This window comes from Danio rerio, chromosome 5 (assembly GCF_052040795.2).
Source record: "Danio rerio strain M-AB ecotype USA chromosome 5, GRCz13ab, whole genome shotgun sequence".
In the NCBI taxonomy this organism is placed as follows: Eukaryota; Metazoa; Chordata; class Actinopteri; order Cypriniformes; family Danionidae; genus Danio; species Danio rerio.
In genome coordinates, this window is record NC_141025.1 from 47,542,146 (window position 1) to 47,556,247 (window position 14,102).

The 14,102-nt window shown below is 33.1% G+C and overlaps 2 protein-coding genes across 18 annotated transcripts in view; both read right to left on the reverse strand.

Annotated features, from left to right (window-relative positions):
• npffr2a (neuropeptide FF receptor 2a) overlaps window positions 1–5,397 on the reverse strand; it is a 231,236-nt gene extending 225,839 nt beyond the window's left edge. The window contains exon 1 of the mRNA XM_087252193.1: window positions 5,294–5,397. The gene's annotated coding sequence lies outside the window, so the exon portion shown is untranslated. The remainder of the gene's footprint in view (window positions 1–5,293) is intronic.
• A 2,080-nt stretch (window positions 5,398–7,477) lies between these two features.
• Window positions 7,478–14,102, reverse strand: part of slc4a4a (solute carrier family 4 member 4a) — a 129,523-nt gene continuing 122,898 nt past the window's right edge. For 8 of the 17 annotated variants that reach the window (XM_087252628.1, XM_087252625.1, XM_087252627.1 and 5 more), the window contains 3 exons: window positions 12,351–12,444; window positions 11,638–11,717; window positions 7,478–9,411 (listed from right to left, as the gene is read on the reverse strand). In XM_087252628.1, coding sequence (XP_087108754.1) covers window positions 11,674–11,717; window positions 12,351–12,444 — 138 coding nt within the window. In that variant the 3' untranslated portion in view covers window positions 7,478–9,411; window positions 11,638–11,673. 17 annotated transcript variants of the gene reach the window in all.

The window sequence follows — 14,102 nt, forward strand, 5'->3', positions numbered from 1 at the left end:
GGTATAACAACAGGTCTATCAATCCTACCTGGGAGCAGGCTTATTTTATATAATTCACCTACACTCTGACATAAAGGTACAAATAACAAGAGTCATGGTATTTCAAACAGGCTGCCAAAATCAGCAAAATTACATTTGCAATACTTCCTAAAAAGTGCTGTATGCTAAATACCTTAAATAGGGTTTTACCTTAAGATTTAAAAATAATAATAATAATAATAAATAAATAAATCTTTAGCTGAGTAGAAATGCCAAAGTCTGTTCTAAATTCTGATTGGGCTACATTTGCCCACACTAAGCTCCATCCCTGTTTTTGAAAATCAGCAAGCTGAAAGTAATACTTCACATTATCAACATGCAAAACCATAATGCAAAGAGTCATTTCCCAGCATCATGGCACAAATAGATTCATCAGCCAAACAAGCACCCCCTTCCTCCATGGGCTTCAGCTACACCTAGCCCTTATGTTAATGCGTCACATCGTAGATCATTTAAGGGAGGTATGAAGAGCAGACCCAAGTAAGGTCAGGTTGTGGAGTAATTCTTGACTTTCCAAAAAAACAAACCCCACTTCTCTAGACCCACCTTTGGCAATGATATATAAAGATATGCTACTGAGTTTTAACTAAAGCATCTGAAATGATGCATAGGTCAACACTAATCTTCAAAGAGAGACATTGAGTATGCGCAACTGTTCCCCTCAGCCTGAGCACGCTTACATCATCAATGATGCGACTGTTTAACAGACAATAGAGGCAATCGCTCCATATAATGGAGATTGCTTTAGTTATAAAGTTTTGTATTATTTAAGTTGTTTGGGATGCAGAAACACACTGTAAAATTTATTGCTGATAGATCCAGCACATTTAGTGCTCATAGATGTTTATAAAAGTCTTAGTGCTGCATGTATTAGGAGGTTTGCTGAAGGTGCAGCTGACGTGCAGTAGGGGTTTGTATCTTTAATAAACTATGACAGTCCGTGTTCATTGAAAAGTAAGAATGATTAATAAATCCATATGAAACGGTCCCTAAATTCACATTGGGTCTTCAGTTTTGCCCTCAGGCATGCTTTGCACTCACACTACGAGCATACTGCACTAAAGCCCAACCTTAACCGCCCTCTGTCACACCTCTTCTAACAAGGCCAGGGCCGGCCAATTAATCCAAGCCTGGGCCCGATTCGGAGCACTCACACTTGTCAAACCTGCCTGGGCAGAGTTGGAATAGCTTAGTGTGAGTACACCCTAAGAGTCTACCATATAAATAACAATTTTTGATTACCTTAATCTGACTAAAGTCATTATCAAACTAAACAGAAATTAAATTAAATAATGTGGGGTAATCCTATTTTAGTCGCATCATTGAAGTGCAGTACAGACATGTAAACACCTCAATCAAATTATTACCATTATGCCACATTTTGCGAAGAGATGCACACATGGCAGTTGTCAGGCATTTGATGACAAACAAATGAGTTTGGCTTCAAGCGAGAGAGCACAAACAGTAGTACGAGCACATGGTGAGAGTGGGAAATGACTGTTGAGAATTCTCAAACCAGTATGCAGTACCTCAGAGTTTGTCATGGGGGTAAAATTGAATGGTAATGTGATGACATTAATCATACTACTGTAAGTAATATAAAAAAGTAACATGGAAGGATCATTCAAAAAGCAACTGATGTAAACAATTTTATTATTGTCTTATTCAGATTAAGGCAATTAATTATATTGCTGATGTCCATGTAAACATAGCCAGTGTTGAGTATGTGCAGGGCACACGAATATCAGTGAGATTATACAGAAAGTGTTGCCACGACCTTCCCACTATCCATGCCACTATCTATTTTCCTATATAAAAAACTTAGGAAGGCTTCAATCCCAGTCAATGCCTCAGACCATAATTTCTCTGATCAATTGTCATCCTTCCGTGGTTGTTTTTTTTTTTTTTTTTGCCAAGAAAGCCAAGTTGAACAGATGGACAGTGCCATGGACAGCACCCCTCTCTACACTATATACATTTTTTATGTATGTAGAAAGTGAAATGCCAAAATATCTGCCATGACTTAATAAAGAGGTGCAAATCTGTGCCAAACTTTTCTTCTACTGCTTGTCTCACTTGCATAACCCATAATAGACACTGAAGGGCTGTCCAATTAACAATCAACAATTACTTTAGCTTGATTACTGTCTTTATACTATATATCCACAGTCTTAAAAGAATCCTAAATCTCAAAAGAATACCAAGCAGACTGCTTTACCAGTCTGGTCTAGAAAGCAGAAATTCATTCAGTGAGACATAATTAAACTTGACACAAGAGTCAAAAATCACACTTATCAGACTTATCTTCTAGGGGAGGTGCTCTATAAGGAAGGGCAGATACCAGTACTCTTTAGCCCCTTTCACACAGTGATACCGGTAAATATCTGGAAAATTTCTGGAACGACTTTACCGGTATATTCAAAAAAGTGCTGTTCACACAGGCGAGGACGTTACAGAAATTTTCCGGAAAAGAGCATTCACACATCCATTCCAAAATACCGGTAAATTCTGACATCATTCACCACAAATGAGCTTTAAACGGCTGAGCTTGTATTTGTAAACATTTGACTAAATTACAAACTCTGTGGATGATCAATATTGTAAACAACTTTCGCAGGATCACTTTCGCATGTCGAGATGTTCATAATATGTGCGTGTGCAGGCGCTCACAGATTGTTTCACAGGCACACGCAAAGCTTGAAGGTAAACAAACAACGGCTTATCATAAGCATCTCATCAATAATTTTTTACACAGTTGGCATTAAGAAGAACATATAAACGTTATCTGACTAACTTCTAGCAGCTAAATGTGTCTGGAAAAATATTCATAAACCGCACGGATGTAAATACGTCTGTCTGTTGTGATCTGTTCATGCTGCCATGCCACACTGCTCAGGACAGTCAAATGTGCCTTAAAAATCTATTAAAAGGATGTCACAACATAGCAGAAGCACAGACTCCAAATAATCTACTGGATATAAAAGATTTCAGGAGAATTCAGATAGTATCAACACTTTATTGGGCACAACATATAGTGCATTTGTATTAGTGGAAGAAATGCATTTTTTTGGACAGGCCAAAATTAAAAATAGATGTGTATAAATTAAAAAAATAAAATAAAATATAGCACTTAAAATTATTTCACAATCAATTTAATAAAATTGCAGTTTTACATCAAAAGTTGATAATGGTTAAAAAAACAACTACATTTTGATGATAAAATATAAACATTTAAATGATGGCTGTTATTTCTTTCTGTTTTCAAACATTAAATACCAAATGCATCAAATTAAATAAAAAACAAATATGAAACAACACACAACATATCAGGATATAAAGCAATAAATGACTATCATATTTAGCTAAATGCTGCTCTTTTATCATTGTATTTTTTCATTTTATTTTTGTTATTTTAATAATTTTTTTTTGTCTTCATAATTAACTAACGTAATGAACTGTAGACACATTCCTGCTTGACGTTTTAGAAAATATTTTGCGCAGCAACCCAGTATATATTAAGGATCACCAAGAACAAAACACACACACGTGAACATGTTACATAGCCCCATAAATGTCCAACTTATATTTAACTGAATCATATAACGGCCTATAGCTAAATGTTGAAAATTGCTCATTTTATTTTTATAAAATAAAATGTCAAAACGTATTGATATTATTTGAGTAAAAACAATACCGACATTTAAGAATCCATATTTATTTTATTAATTCATTCATTTGATTTGTTTATTGGTCCTTATATAAGCTATAACTTAAATCATACAACAGTACCTTGGACAGCTACAGTGCCACTCCGTGCCAAGTGCCACAGTGCCAAGTCCAAAAAATTAAAGAAAGATTGACTTTCTATGGTACAAGTCAACATCACGACAAGCCATAACCGTCCTTCTGGTGGTATAGCCGACATTCAATTACAAAACAAGCCATCTGGGCTTTGGATTCATTCATTAATTCATTTTCTTTTCGGCTTAGTCCCTTTATTAATCCGGGACTAAGAAGAACATATAAATGTTATCTGACTAACTTCTAGCAGCTAAATGTGTCTGGAAAAATATTCATAAACCGCACGGATGTAAATACGTCTGTCTGTTGTGATTGGCTAAAGCAGACGTCTCACGTCAGCACGTTCTAGACGTGCACGCGCTTATTCCGGTAATCTTCCTTCTGCATTCACACAGCGCAGCATTCTAGCAAATTGCCGGTAATGTTACAACTTCTCTTTCCGGAAAATAGCCAGAACGAATTTACCGGTATTTTCAAAAAGGACCTGTTCACACATACAACCTTTCCGGTCTGTATGTGTGAAAAGGTCTGTATGTGTGAAAGGGGCTTTTGACTTCTTGTACTGTTAAGTATTCTCTTCATAAATTCCATTTAGTGAGATTAAATTTCTGTATATTTCTCAGAGACTACAACTGAATCGTTGCATAGGCCTGATTATAAGGTAAACACAGTGGTGGCTTTCAATAAGGTAGTGTGGCTAGCCAGGTGTTCATAGAATACTTAAAGACTTCATTGTTTATGGTCCTTGATATCTTCTACGGAAGATGCAAGATTATTATCTTTATTGAATGGACAGAACAATGATTGGCCCATGTATTCTTTCCTGGCCTCTCTCAAGAGATGCTGACTCCAAGTGCTGCAATGCAAGTAAACGTATCCTTGATTGTCAAGTAGTTTACATGGGGAGAAAATACTAGGTTTCTTTCTTCGAGAAAATACTCCTTTTGTAAAAAATGCAATGGGGTATATGCACTGTCAGCCAGACCCTGGTCTTCTGGGTAATTGTGATCCACATATGCCCCACGTTTAAGGTATATGATTTCTTTAAAAAAACAGCTAATTTAAGTGTCTGGCTGAGATACGATATAAAGTGGACATAAAACAAACAAAAAGCACTGCATTAAATTATATTTTTACAGTAAAACATCACAATGTCCTTTTCTGCTATATCTGAATATATATTCTGTGCAATTTTTTTTTTACAGATATCTAGTCTTTAAACACAAATAAAGAAAAAAAACAAGTAGCGTTAGTCATGTTATCTGCCAGACATGTTAAACCACAGTATTACTTTCTAATGATGGCTTCATCTTTTCCCCCCTTTTAGCTTTTCTGATCAAGTTGTTAGATTTATTAATGTAATGAATCATCTAATTTCATTAATTGTCTCAGGGCATTGTTCATTAAGCAGATGTAATATTCATTATTTGGATTCTTATAGTGACAATCCTACCTGTCCATTCTTGTATGCTGGGCTCATGGGTGGTGCGTTGTTATGTTATGGGGCCTGGCTCATCCAATAGTATGATCCTGCACAACTGGAGTAGCTGCACTCTCGGCTCATCTCGGCTCTTCACTGTTAAAAGCAAACTGGTCTAGAGACTGCTGCTGCTGAAGAGCTACAGTACAAGAAAAAGTTTGATACATGAACATGAACGGTGGTTTGCAGTCAGAGTAGACATCGTTTGCACTGCTCCTAGCTTAACGTTAACTTACGGCCGTTTCGTCTTCATGTGTTGCTGTACTCTACTGGTTTTAACGAAATGTACCCAGTTTTTTTTTAATTTAGCGCCAACGTTGCGCTTTTTATTAAGAACTTTTCATCTCTTGCGTTTCTCTTAACAAATGGTTATGCCGCTGTTGGTGTCGAATGATAATTACGTCATCATTAACCTGCAGTGCAGACTGCATTCTGCTCATGGGTCTGAGAGAAACAAATACAAAAAAAGAGTAGAGCAGCTACGGTAAAATAATGACTAAAAGAGTGAGATATTGTAAAATAAATTAATTAATTAAAAAAGTGCGACTGCTGAAAGTGCACTACAAGCAGCTAAAGACACCGGCCCTCGCAGCATATATATGCCCGCCTGGAATTCTCCCGGTACTCACGATAAACCTGCAGGAGAATATGGTGAGAATGTCAGACAGTCAGTGCTTTTGAAAGAATTCGGACTTAAAGCCCTCCAGTGACCAAACCTTTTACCCAGATATCAATTGATCCACTTGAATGATGGAAGCTAATTTAATTAATTAATATGAGTGTTATTTTAAACACTGCATGACGTTAAACTAGGGAGAGATCTTTACGTGATTACATGGTTAAACTGACGCACTTCGGTGAAGATAACATTTAATAAAAACAGGCACGAGTTTGGAAAGAAAGCGACAACTTCTTGCTCAAATGTCACAATTGGCCAATGTGATATTTGAGCAAGACGTTGGAAGATGTTTGTAAAAAAAGAAAATAATTCCTCTGTGCAGCATTGACGATTGACGAACACTTGATGGTGACATTGTGCCATCTTCAGTGAACCGCTCGAGATGTAAAACATGCACTCATCAGATACAGCAGCACTCATCTACATCATTATTACATTAAAAAGTTATGCTGAACCACATTGTAGCCGAAATGAAAATCTTTTTCCTTATTTGAGCAAATTGAGTGGAAAAAAGTTTGGAACTTACCTAGTCAATAATGTCTCACCAATAAATTAAGAAGTGACAAAAACTATTACATTTAATTTATCCAGTCAAAGAAGTTGTTAAGAAATTTGTTAGAGACATGGAATCTACTTGCACTTTTTGTGAATTAGAGGAGAAATCGATAAAACATCTATTTTTTGAATGCACATACCCAAATGTTTTGGTTTGATATTGAATATCTTATATTTAAACTTACAAAATTAAAAATTCAGTTTTCTTGTAAAGATTTTTTGATCTACAACAATAATAACAAAACTTTGAAGCAATTTTTTTTAATTTAATGATAATATATGGGAAGTTCCATGTACACAAACAAAAATGGTCCAATGATAAGCCTAAAAGACACAAAAAATAAAAAAAGCTTTAAGAATGTATCCAATTTTTTGTAATTTCTATATCCCCTGTAATTTTATTTAAAAAAATTATATATATATATATATATATATATATATATATATATATATATATATATATATATATATATATATATATATACTGATTAGTTGCTTTGATGTAAAAAAAGTAAACATTGTATTCCTCATTTTTGTATACTATTGTTCTTGTTATGCAATAAAAAAACACTCATCTACATCATGCGAACATCCCAATTGCCCAAATCTTACATATGTGTAATGTTTAACATGAAATGTTTTGCAATGAATACAAATGTCATTTATTGTTATTTGTAAATGTCACAAAGTACACAGAGAGGCTAAAAACCCACCCATGCCCCCCTTTTAATACTGATGGATGGAGTAGCATTTTAAATCAGATTTGTGTTAATATAATAGCAAGCAGCTGTATGGATTAATACATTTGAAGCTATAAAATATTTACATGTGTGATTTGTATGCTATTTGTACAATGTAGAACAAATTTGATAGAAGAAACAAACATAAAACACACACACACATTGAAAGAAACAAGGAGACTATTTAATAAATTGTTCATTTTTTTAATGTTCATTTCATTTGAAAAATATAAACTCTAAAATAATTTCAGCTGTTTTGTTCTAAAAAGTCACAAAACTTGATTAAAAATGTATCAGTGTTACACTCTCTACAATTAATATGTAGCATTGTTTAACCTTCAAGAATTTCCCCAGACGTGCTTTCACAATATATTTCATCTGTTTTTTTGTACCCCCAAAAATATAAGTTAAAAATCTTATACTTACAAGGTTAAAAGAAACTGATTCTGAAAATACCATAAACTATCTGTATAGATTTATGTATTTTTTTCCATAATGTTTTTTCCAAAAAAGTAAGAAAAATGACAGGACGATGAGAATAATGACAATAATTAGTTGGAATCAACATGATATTGGGTTGTTCATTACACCGTATGACACATTTTTTTCAATCCACACCTCAAGCTTCATTTTCCGTCCAAAGCATGTACCACACTGTTGATTTTTTTATATTTTTTTCTCCTTTTTTATACAAATGACACAACTTGTAATATGACATTCAATGACTAGACATCACGTAAATAATGCACAAATAAAATAAAAAGTGATCTGAATTACATGAGACAATCTTAAACCTAAAGGAATTTTATGTATTATTGCAATTCAGGTTTAAGCCACTTAGGTACAGTAAATAATTTGCAGGTCAACCGACCTGGAAGTACATGAGGTTTACACATGTTGATATTTCATGTTTTCCATAAGCACGTGAGAAAGCAAATGAAAACATGTTTTGAAAGCTAATTATTAGGCTTATTTGAAGGAATAGTTCAGCCAAAAATAAATAAATGTACATTTACTCCCCATGATGTGGTTCAAACCTTTATGAGTTTCTTCTTTCTGGATAAATATTATGAAAAAATGTTTAAAGCATTCTTCGAAATATTTTAATTGATGTTCAGCAGAAGAAAGAAACTAAAACTGATGTGGAGTCAATGATGACAGATTTTTTTTCTGGGTGAACTCCATGTTTGGATAATGAAGCATGAACATAGTTTGTGAAAGCAGACAACTGAAATGTGATAACAGATATTAAACAGCAGGATCAACGTTGATAGCATTAACCATCATTAAAAAGTTAATCATTAAAATAGTTAAATAGTACAATATATTATGTCACAGTTGTTTTCTCTCATTATAACAGAAGTGTGTAGTTTCATGTACACTAAAAAAGATCAACAATAAAATTTCATGCCGTGCAAATAAAAATACAAATAAAAAAATGTAAAAGCTATTATTATTATTATTATTATTATTATTCTTTACATAATGCCTACCATTTCAAAAAGAGGTAGAGCAGCAAAAAATAGAGGAAAAAATAGTGGCATGTTAAGTGAATTTGGTAAAGACTTGTATTATATTAGATGGACAATGGAGGGAATACTCGTTGGAAAGCAGCTACAGCATTTCTCTACAGTGAAACAATGAACTGAATTGCATAGTAGTTTAAGGATGACAACTTGCAAACCGAAGTGATTAATTGAGTGGAAGACGAGTGAGGAGTTCAGATGCAAAAACCTCTAAGTGCCGTCTAAATTAGTCTTCTAAATGATTTCTCAGGCTCCTGTGTGTAGGTTTAGTAATTTCACTTGTAAAACAAACACTATCATTGTCTTCCAGGTAAAATAACTGAACAGAAGCATAGGAGGCTGAGAAACATTTAGAGGAAAATAATCCGACGGCAGCTGTTTCTCAGCCTTTCTTTAGTCTTCACAGAAGGGTTCTGTGTTGGGGAACAGGCTTTACAAAACGTCCCTTGGCAAATGGCTTTCTGCAGATGGGAAGAGTTGGAGCGTTAGATGGACGTCTCGGACCCTCGACTCCTCCAGAAGAAGCCATTGTTGTCATCTGGGTCCATTTCAATTTTAATCTGAGGCACATTTAACGGCAGTCTCTCTGAACTGGAAAAAATAAATCAAATCAAATCAATTTCTGAATAATTGAAATTCACTAGTTTTTTTCCCCCAAACAATTTCAATTCAGATCTCTAAATGCATTATTTGTATACTGTAAAAAAATCTGCATTCCACATAATTCATTCATGTTGTTCCTTCATGCAAGTTAACTTGATCGCTTTTACAAATGTAAGTGGATTGAACTAGAAAACAAATGAAGTTGTCCCAAAAACCTTAAGAGCAGTGTTGTTTCAACTGGTTTAAATAAGTAGTTTAGAAAAGCTGCAAAAGATATTTTTTGACTGTACGTGATAATAGAGGTGATGTTACTGTATGTACTGTAACCATAAAGCCCAGACAAATTTCTTGCTAGAAATAAAAAGTGCAAATCCACTTTCTACACGCTCAGAAATCAAGATCCATGAGCTGTCACTGAGGTGGTACCTTTTCAAAAGGTACACATTTGTACCTAAAGGTCCATATTGATACCTTAAGTGCACATATTAGTACCCAAAAAGTACAAAAGTGTTCCTTTAAAAAATGTAGGTACTAATATTTACTTTTAAAGAACCAATATGGACCCTTTAAGTACAAACGTGTACTTTTTGAAAAGGTACCACCCCAGTGACAGGTCGCGTACCTTTATTTCTGAGAGTGTACAGTTGAAGACAAAATGATTAGCCCCTCCTTATTTTATTTACAATTATTTTTCACATTTTTTATTTTTAAAGATGACATCTAATAGTATTTGCTGTTATATGTTTCTTCTGGATAAAATCTTGTTTGAATAAAAGTCTTTTAATACTTCCATTTAAGATATTTATGTATTTTTTTTATGATTGGCGACAGAACAAGCCACTATTGTAAAAATGACTTGCCGAATTATCTAAGTACTTAGTTAGCCTTTAAATTGCTAAATACTAGCATCCTGTAAAATTTTCCGTACTTTCATTATGACAAAGATAAAAAAAAAATAAAAAAATAAAAAATGGTTGATAATAAAATAACTCTGTAGTTTGAGTAACAATTCACACTATTTACTACTGGCATAATATTGGCCTATTATTAAGATATTAATGGTTTGTTAGCACTTATGAAAGTATAATCTTATCTTACATCCTTATTACCTAATAGCTTAACCCACATTGTAAAAATGATTTGAACAGCATATGTTTTTAGTTCACTGTAACTGATTAAACTAAGTTAATTATGTTCTAAATTAATTTTATAAGCTATGAAAACTGTTAACTCAGTTTAACATACCATAAGTTCAATGCACTCATTGGGTTAATTTGATTCAGCTCAAAAATGTACAGTGCAGCTATTACTTTATTAACTATTAATTAGCAGCTAAATAGTAGTTAATTCAACTAAAAGTCTTAGTTATTGGTATGTTAATAGCATGATTGATACAAAAAAATAAGTTGAGACTGAAATTAGTTACAAACGATTAGTGTTGAAAAACCTTCTTAGTTAAACATCAAATGGGAAATATTTGAAAAACCCAGAAGGGATAATAATTATGTCTTAAACTGTGTAAACAAATATAAAACTTACTGGATAAAATTTTGATGCCACACAGAGGTACACTTAAAAAATGACGTTTGCAGTTTGTTTAAACTACTAAAGTACTAAAACACACTGTGTGTGTGTGTGTGTGTGTGTGTGTGTGTGTGTGTGTATACATATATATATATATATATATATATATATATATACATATATATATATATATATATATATATATATATATATATATATATATATATATATATATATATTTATATATATATATATATATATATATTTTTTTTTTTTTAATTATGTTTTTTTTTTTGTAATATTTAGCTTAAATTTAATTGTAATGTCTTTCATTTTCTAGCATGTTTTGGTCACTAAAATAATATTTTAATAAAAAATATCTGTTATATAAATAGTTTTGTTTAAATGCACCAAAACACATTGCCTATATTCACTGAGAAATGGATAAAAATACATACATGCATACATACATACATACATACATACATATATATATATATATATATATATATATATATATATATATATATATTTTTTTTTTTTTTTTTTTTTTTTTTTTTTTAAATGTGTGTACTCAATTATGCTGAGCACTGTATTTCATAAAAAAATGTAATTCACTTTCTAAGTATCGTCAGTGTTATCCTTCCACTATTACATCACTGCTGCTTCATAACAGTTTAAGATGCGCACCTTGACATTGGACTGGACTGAAAGTAGTGGCGCTTTTCAGCACGATGAATATCGGTCCAGGATTGAAGCGGACTTTTCTCCTGTAAGAAGGACACGGTCCATTATTATCAACACATGAACTGAACACCACCATCATGCATACATGCCATTTAGATGAAAAGCACCAGCAGATGCATGCAACGAACACCAAAACAGAACCACTGAAGAATAAATAAAACATGCAAGGATTTTATTTCCCGTGTGTGATGGGATTTAATGGAATTGTTTAAATTAGCATTTACATTAGTAGGTCATTAAGACTAATACAACTACAAATTAAGATACAGGATTTAGTAGGAAAGAAAACAGGATAAGTCAACGAAAAAGATTTAGTGAATAGAAAAGGACTGATGTTTACCGGCCTTGGTAATAATCCTCTTTAAAAATAAAGAATATTCAAAAGTATTAAAAAGATCCCTAAATTTACATTAGCAAGAAACAATAGTGGCACAAGCAAGGTGTAAAAGTAAACCAGAAGTCAAAAGTAAAACAAAAAGATTAGGACAGGGCAGGAAGAGGTAATGAAGCTGTCAGTTGACAAACGCCAGGGGCATTGTGCGACAGGAGCAAAGTGTCATTGTGCACCGCATACATAAGAAAGAGAAAGCAAACACTCATGCTGAATCATTAAAGAGCTGCAGGTCGAGCTGAGGCCCCGGGTAACGGCTACTCACTGTCAGAGGCCTTATCTCCTAAAAAAGGCTCCTGCTCCATCATGTCCATTGGGATTTTAATGCTGGGGACATTCTCATTGTAAGGATAGTCAGACTGCACAGGGAGAAACAGTCAAAAAGAGCTTTACAATCTGTGCCTGTATACAACAACATACTTCCCCCAAAGATTCATTTAAAGCATTAAACTAAACTAAACAATCTGGAAATTGCTATTACAGTAGGTTGTTTTTTTCATGTTCTGCTAAGGCTTTCGCGCTTCTGTAATCTTATTGTTTTGTTCCTGAAATATTTTCCAGTGGTGGACAGTAACTACTGAGAGCATTTTTACTTCACTAATGTAAGAACTCATTAGAGTATTTTTATTTACTTCACTACAGTCCAAAACATAATATTATACATTAATACTCTATTAAATTTCCTGAAGAAAGCTGAATTAAAAGTTATTTTGAAGGGGAGAAACTGTCACCTGCTCACAGAGGAGATAGTGAGTTTGTTGAATGTTGAATGTTATAGATTACCCTCTTTAATTAGTTCACAAATTGCACTGAACAAATAGTTTGTAAATTGAACTGATATGTTCATGAGTCAACAGCTCATTGATGCAAATGATGAATTCAGAGTCTCCAGTAAATGATTCACTTATTTTACAAATTGATTTGAATGGGCTTAAATGTGAATGTCATTTCACGTTTGCACATTTGAATAATCCGTATCGTTATCAGAGCTTAACAAGTTTTACAATTTTCATTTTCCTTGCAAAATAATCATGCATCAGTAAGTTATTTTACATGCATTACTTAGTTTTATTAAATGAGGTAAGTTATTGATTTTTTAAAATTAAAATCAATAACTTTTGTACTTTGAATAATATTAAAATTGAAGACTTTATACTTCTACTGGAGTCATTTTTTATTAGGCTATCTGTACTTTTAGTCAAGAACCTGATTTCTGTACTGTCCTGTACTGTCCAGATTTGTTGTTGTTCAAACACAAAATAAAAAACATTGTATAAAAATAAAATTGTATAAATAAATAAATGAATGTCATTAGAACATACGGTCCATAATTTATATATAATAATGCATCAAAATAAATAAATATTTGTAACATTTTTTTCGAATAATTAATCACCCTTATATTCCCATGTGTAAACAGCTTGTAACATATCTTCAAAAAAGAAAACCTTCCACATTTTATGTCTGATGAAACATTTTGGAAACTGAGATTCATGTATTATCTGAAAGTTGAAAAAACAAGCTATCCATTCAGTCATATTTTGTTAGGATAAGACCAGTGCTTAATTTGAGGAAATGTCCGGGAAATGTCAAATATTTGTGTTTTGCTTTTAATTACTTATTTTAATTTATTTTATTTGAATTGATATTTCAATTGAACTATTGCGCGGTGAAGACCTGCATATGTGTATGTGTGTGTGTGTGTGTGTGTGTGTGTGTGTGTGTGTGTGTGTGTGTGTGTGTGTGTGTGTGTGTGTGTGTGTGTGTGTGTGTGTGTGTGTGTGTGTGTGTGAGCGAGCATGTAAGAGTGAGAGAATGTGAATGAGTCTGAGTGAAAAACAGCGAGCAAAGCTATGTTGAGTGTACACATAAAGGTAGTCACTTTCTACCAATCAGCTTTCTTATGTTTACAATCACTCTCATTGGTTGGTGATTGTTTTTACGCGCAGTGAGCAGCAAAAATAAATAATGGCATAGTCATTGATTCATTTTCTTTTCGGCTTAGTCCCTAAATGAA